At 37.5% G+C, this 5,713-nt stretch overlaps 1 protein-coding gene across 1 annotated transcript; it reads right to left on the bottom strand.

Annotated features, from left to right (window-relative positions):
• Positions 1–1,728: 1,728 nt before the first annotated feature.
• LOC135230494 (olfactory receptor 7D4-like) lies at positions 1,729–2,934 on the bottom strand. Its single transcript, XM_064279847.1, has one exon. The coding sequence runs from the start codon at positions 2,725–2,727 to the stop codon at positions 1,729–1,731; it is 999 nt and encodes a 332-aa protein (XP_064135917.1). The 5' UTR covers positions 2,728–2,934.
• Between the last annotated feature and the right edge of the window lie 2,779 nt (positions 2,935–5,713).

Below are 5,713 nucleotides of genomic sequence, written 5' to 3'. Positions count from 1 at the left end.
ATAATTTTTCATAAAGATTTCCATGGATTTATACAAGCTGATTTGAAAATATGTAATTTTTTTTTTTACAACAGCTTCTAGTACGCATCAATATGTTTATGCTTACTACTCGGAATTGAAATCTCTCTCTTTTTTTTTTTTTATACATCTTCTGTCTCCTCACTTTATACATAGCAGAAAATAAATACACATTTGATTAAACTTAATGGGATCAAGGTGAATTCAAGCCATATCCAACAAGTCTTTTCTCACTAACAAATTATAATTTTTCAGTAAATTGTTTCTTCTGAGTTTTGTGTTGGGCCCAAAGTCCCCAGTTCCTTTCATGACTCCCTGAATATCCCTCACAGTCTTTATCAACTGTCTTAGTTTTGGTTCCCACAGAAGGAGACGCTGAGACCAGGATTCAAGTGCAAGCAATTTACTTGAAGGAGCAAGGAATATGGATGGGAGTGAGGAGAAGTGACATAGGAAAGAAAATACATCCCATAAAGCTTACATTAAGTCAGCTACCACAGTGAATGAGCAGAGTTTTCATCCCGGGAAAATTTTGGAACATGTGCAAAACCCACATCTCAGAATTACCCCCAAGTAAAGAGGCATATCTCACACCTCTCAATGAAGGCTGCCCCTGGAGATATATAATTGCTGGGTCATTTCTGCCACCATGCATCTGACAAAGTAGGTTCCAGTTGGTGCTGTCCATTGGCAGTCGGATAGATGTGCAATAGAGGTGGTGAGACGATGCCAGGGAATGTAAGTGGAGCATTGATGGACAGCATCTACTACTCCTCCATTCACAGGATGTACTCAATTCTACCAATAATCTTCTCAAAAAACGAAGTTCTGAACATATTCCACAAGTCTGTAACTACCATTCCTGATGACACCTCCAGAGAGCCCCAAAAAATTAAACCATGTGAGGGAACAACTCTTCTTCGATTGTATCCCTTAACTACATGTTTTAGGATCTTAGGGAATATATCTTAAAACTGCAATGATGAGACATAAAGGTAAAATAAAACAAAGAAGAAAAGGAAAAGAAAGGAAGAAAAGAAGCAAAGAAGGACCACAATGAATCAAAGTCTCATATTTTTCAAGGCAGTATATTACTATGAACCATCTGAGAAAACCATCTGTCAAATCTAGATTCCCACCCTTGAACTTGAAAACCACATCATTGTTCTTATAAAAAGTAGGATAGCGAAGTTAAGAGTATTAACTCAATGACAGTTTGCCAAGTTTGAATCCATCCCAATCTCAGACTCTTCCTCTGAAAAATGGGGTGAATGAAGATATACCTCAAAGAAATATTTTCATGGTAAAATAAAATCATACATGTAAAGCAATAAGCACAGTCCAGATGTGACAAGCAGTTGGTTATGCCTGTTGTATGGTTTCAATTTTACTTCATTCAGGGAAAAACACATACATAACCAAATTAAGGTGAAAGGTATCAATGTTTAAAAGATTAACCTTTGGGGAAATTACACCTGCACATAACAAGATTAATGCAGTAAATCTAAGTTTGGAATTTTCAGGAACGGCTTTAAGAAAGAAGGAATATTATGGACAGCATATAGGATAGAAGAGTCAAAAGGATTTACTTAGGAAAGAATTGAGGAAAAATGCTAAAATAACAAGTAGGAAGCAAATTATAGTTGCTTTGGGATTGGAAGAAAGGATGCATGTTTTTTGAGGAAGAAAAAATAATCAGGATATTTAAATTCATGACATTTGGCTTTGAGGACCATGAAGTGCATTCAGCCCTGAGACCAGTGGCCATAATAATGCACAAGAGGCTGCTCTACAGATGAGCCTTCTCAGGGCTCCCTTCATATCCTTATTCCTTAGGCTGTATATGAAGGGGTTCAGCATGGGCGTGACCACAGTGTACATCACTGAGGCAATAGAGCTTCTCTGGGAAGCATGGATCACAGTAGAACTGAGGCAGACCCCAAGGGCTGTTCCATAGAATAAGGAGACCACAGAGAGATGAGACCCACAGGTGGAAAATGCCTTATACTTGGCCCCAGCAGAAGCCATCTTCATTAAAGAGGAGACAATCTGAGAGTAAGAGACGAGTACCCCTGAGAGGGGAAACATAGCCAACAGTACAGTTGCCATATATAAAAAGATGTTATTGAGGAGGGTATCAGAACAGGCCAATTTGATAATCTGAGCCAGTTCACAGAAGAAATGTGGAATTTCAGTTCCTGTACAGAAGTTCAACCCTGTTATCAGTAGAATATGAAGCAGAGAGGCCCAGAAAATGATGACCCCAGATATCAAAACCAACAAGACACAGAGCCGGGCGTTGATGATGACTGTATAGTGTAAGGGATGACAGATGGCCACAAACCTGTCATAAGCCATCAAGGACAGGATAAAATTCTCCATTCCAGCAAAAATCATGAAGAAAAACACCTGAGTGAGGCATCCTATGTAGGAGATGACTTTGCTCTGTGTCTGGATGTTCACCAGCATCTTTGGGACCGTGGTGGTGATGAAACAGATGTCAACAAAGGACAGGTTGGAGAGGAAGAAGTACATGGGGGTGTGGAGGTGGGAGTCAGAGCTGATGGCTAGGATGATGAGCAGGTTCCCAAGCACAGTGACCAGGTACGTGGACAGGAAGAGTCCAAAGAACAGGCACTGAAGTTCAGAATCCTCTGAGAGGCCCAACAAGAAGAATTCTGAAAATTTTGTTTGGTTTCCTGCTTCCATTTAAATAGTGTGTAGGCTGGAGAAATTAAAAGCAACATTCAGGGAACAGTGAACTAGCATCTCAGCTAGTCATCACCTTTACAACACCACCTGTATTTTGGTATCGAGTCCTTACAATGACAGTGACTCTCTCAGTCACAGGTAGCACTTTCCATTTTAAATGCATATAATTATTTAGACACTTTAGCAAAAATCTCTCTCTTTTTAGCTTTCTTCCACTGGTCCTAATTCTCCTAGTTAAATCTATACACATAAACCAATTTTTTTCTTTGACATGACCCTTCTAAGCTAATTGAAAACACATTATGTGAACTCTCAAGTATGTACTTTTCTGTGACAATCCCCATGCCTCCTTTATTCTGGTAGCTCTATGTTAGTGAATAAAGGTCATCCGAGTTGAAAATCCGTATCTTAAATGTGACCTGTCGCATCCTACTGATTTGACAGTTAACACTGGTGCCTTATTTTTTTGTTTTTTAAAAATCTAGTTAATACTAGTACCTTCTTTGTGAGGTGTAGAAATAAATGCCTTTGTGAACAGGACAATTGAATTATTAATACAAAAACAACAACAACAAAAAAACATCGCTGTTAAGTCGATTCCAACACAAAGCAACACTATATGACAGAGTACAATTTTCCCATAGGGTTTCCAAGGCTGTTATCTTTAGGGAAGAAGGCTGCCACATCTTTCCCTGCAGAACAGCTGGTGGGTTCCAAATGCCTAACTTTCGATTAGCAGCTTAGCACTTAACCACTGTGCTAAAAGGACTCCCAACTAATAATAAGTATAATAAAAAAACAATTTTTATTATTATTATTTATCTGTTCCTTTTATGACAATTATTTTAGATATATAATTCTCCCAAGCTACAGTATAAAGCTGTGATTTCAAAAATGAGTGTTTGAATCATACCTCCTGGAATAGAATTTTGGCTCTACCAACTTACTATGTGACCATGAGAAACTTACTTTTCGCAGATACCTCACATATTCCCTACATAATGAGATCGATGAGTGAATTAAATGAGATGATGCATGTCATTTTTCTAGTATGGTGCCTGTGACATAGAGTAGGCACTTGATAATTGTGAGCTTCTGTTTTTATCATGACAATAAATCTGTCTTGCACATCTATCATTTATCAATAGCGCCTTTAAACTAGGGAAGCCATTAAGCAAGGATAAGTTTGTGGTCATTATAAACACAACAAGTCTGTTGCCTCTTTTGGCCTCCATGCAGGTCTTCCAATTAGGGAAGATCCCTATGGCTCCCTATTGGAGAAACCACCTGCCAGATGGATTCTTCCAAGAAGAGGAAAGGCCATGTGGACTCTGTAAATAAGAGGAGGAAATAAAATCACACAACCATTAAAATGAAATACAAAGAATGTGTGTGCTTGTGTGTACATGCTTTTGAAAGAGGATGTGTTGTACTAAAATTAGTGGAGTTTATCACATAAGATGGATAAAAAATGGATAGATTACATTAAAATGTTAAAAACTTCTATAGAGCAAATTATACCAAAGAAAATTAAAAGTCAAATTTAAGATTTGAAAATAAATGTTTACATTTTCCAAAAAAGAAAAATAGTATTATTCACACATAAAGAATGGACATAAATTTAAAAAAGGAAAAAAAAAAACCATTGAGGGCATGTAATTATTCTGGGTGGATGAGTAGGAAACGCTTCCCTGAAACAGCATTATTTGGCTGACAGAGGAAGAGTACATAACTGTCAGTCAGAGGAAGTAAGAAAAGGACAAGCACAACAGAAGGCTTAATTCCCTGTGAGGCAGTGAGCTTTGTAATGGAAGGGATTTGAGAGGTCAGTGAAATAGAGAGCAGAGGATGAAGGGTCGGAAGGACAGATCTTGTGGGGCTGACAAATAGAGGATTCAATACTATTCCCTGATGTTTCTCTTAAAAAAAAAAAGTTTCTCTTATGTGGGTAATTTTATGTTTTCCCACCATTGCCTGAACCCAATATAGAATGGCTGTTTTTAAACCACAGCCAACAGAATAATCTACATTAAAACCCTAAAATATTTGTGCTAAATTCATGAATAAGCCAAGGCAACCTAATTCCACTTTAGTCATTCTCCTGTATCATTTAAGATGAGAAAAGGAAATGAGTCTGAGTACTAAAACCTCAAAAATAATTATACTATTCATAGATGATATTGAGAACACTAAGGAGAAATCCCTTAAAAAGAGAACTTTTAAGTGCTATCAGTAAGCTGGCAGGGTATTAAAGAAATACTTAGATTTCTTTAATTTTCGTTTGGAGGAAAAATACTTAGGGAATATATAGAAAGACCCAAACAAATTAGGAACAAAATAGACAATACTTCCCTTATAATAGATTTTCTTTGAGTAGATATAGGGTCGCTATTTTTTTTTTTTTTTTATGAGTCGGAATCCACTTGATGGCAGTGGGGTTTTTTAGGTAATGGATAAATTACTGGATGTAGGATATTTAACAGCAGTCCATAATTTATAGAAGAGAGTGGAGAAGTGATGTTTGATGAGAGAGATAAGATAAAGTGTCACAGCTGGCTGAGTCAGAGTTTCTTCAGAAACTTATACATTCAAAGAAATGGCCATTTCCAGCTCTTCTTGGAAAGAGGCTCTAGATTCCAGAAAGACAAAGAAGAAACATGAGAGCTGGAAAAGACCGGCTACAGTGAAAACTAAAGTGCATTCAAAGTACAGGGAGTTCATATTCCTAAGCAAATATGGGAGGTTTCAGTGGCCTTACCAGAGAGATGAGGCCCAGTATACACTTTTATTCCTATTTTCTTTCTTACTTCACCAGCACTGAAAGGGACACACTCTTTCTGATGGTGTCACTGAAGCCTGATTTGGTTTTCACCAAGGTTGGGATCAAATATTTACAGGGTGAGGGACATATTTAAAGCTTCCAGAGTCTCCCAGGTTGAATCTCAGAGCTCTTCATTAAATAAAGTGTTCAATTGTCCTTCCA

This window comes from Loxodonta africana, chromosome 3 (genome assembly GCF_030014295.1).
Source record: "Loxodonta africana isolate mLoxAfr1 chromosome 3, mLoxAfr1.hap2, whole genome shotgun sequence".
Lineage (NCBI taxonomy): Eukaryota > Metazoa > Chordata > Mammalia > Proboscidea > Elephantidae > Loxodonta > Loxodonta africana.
The sequence above is the reverse complement of the archived record's forward strand: the minus strand, read 5'-3'. Positions and strand labels throughout refer to the sequence as shown.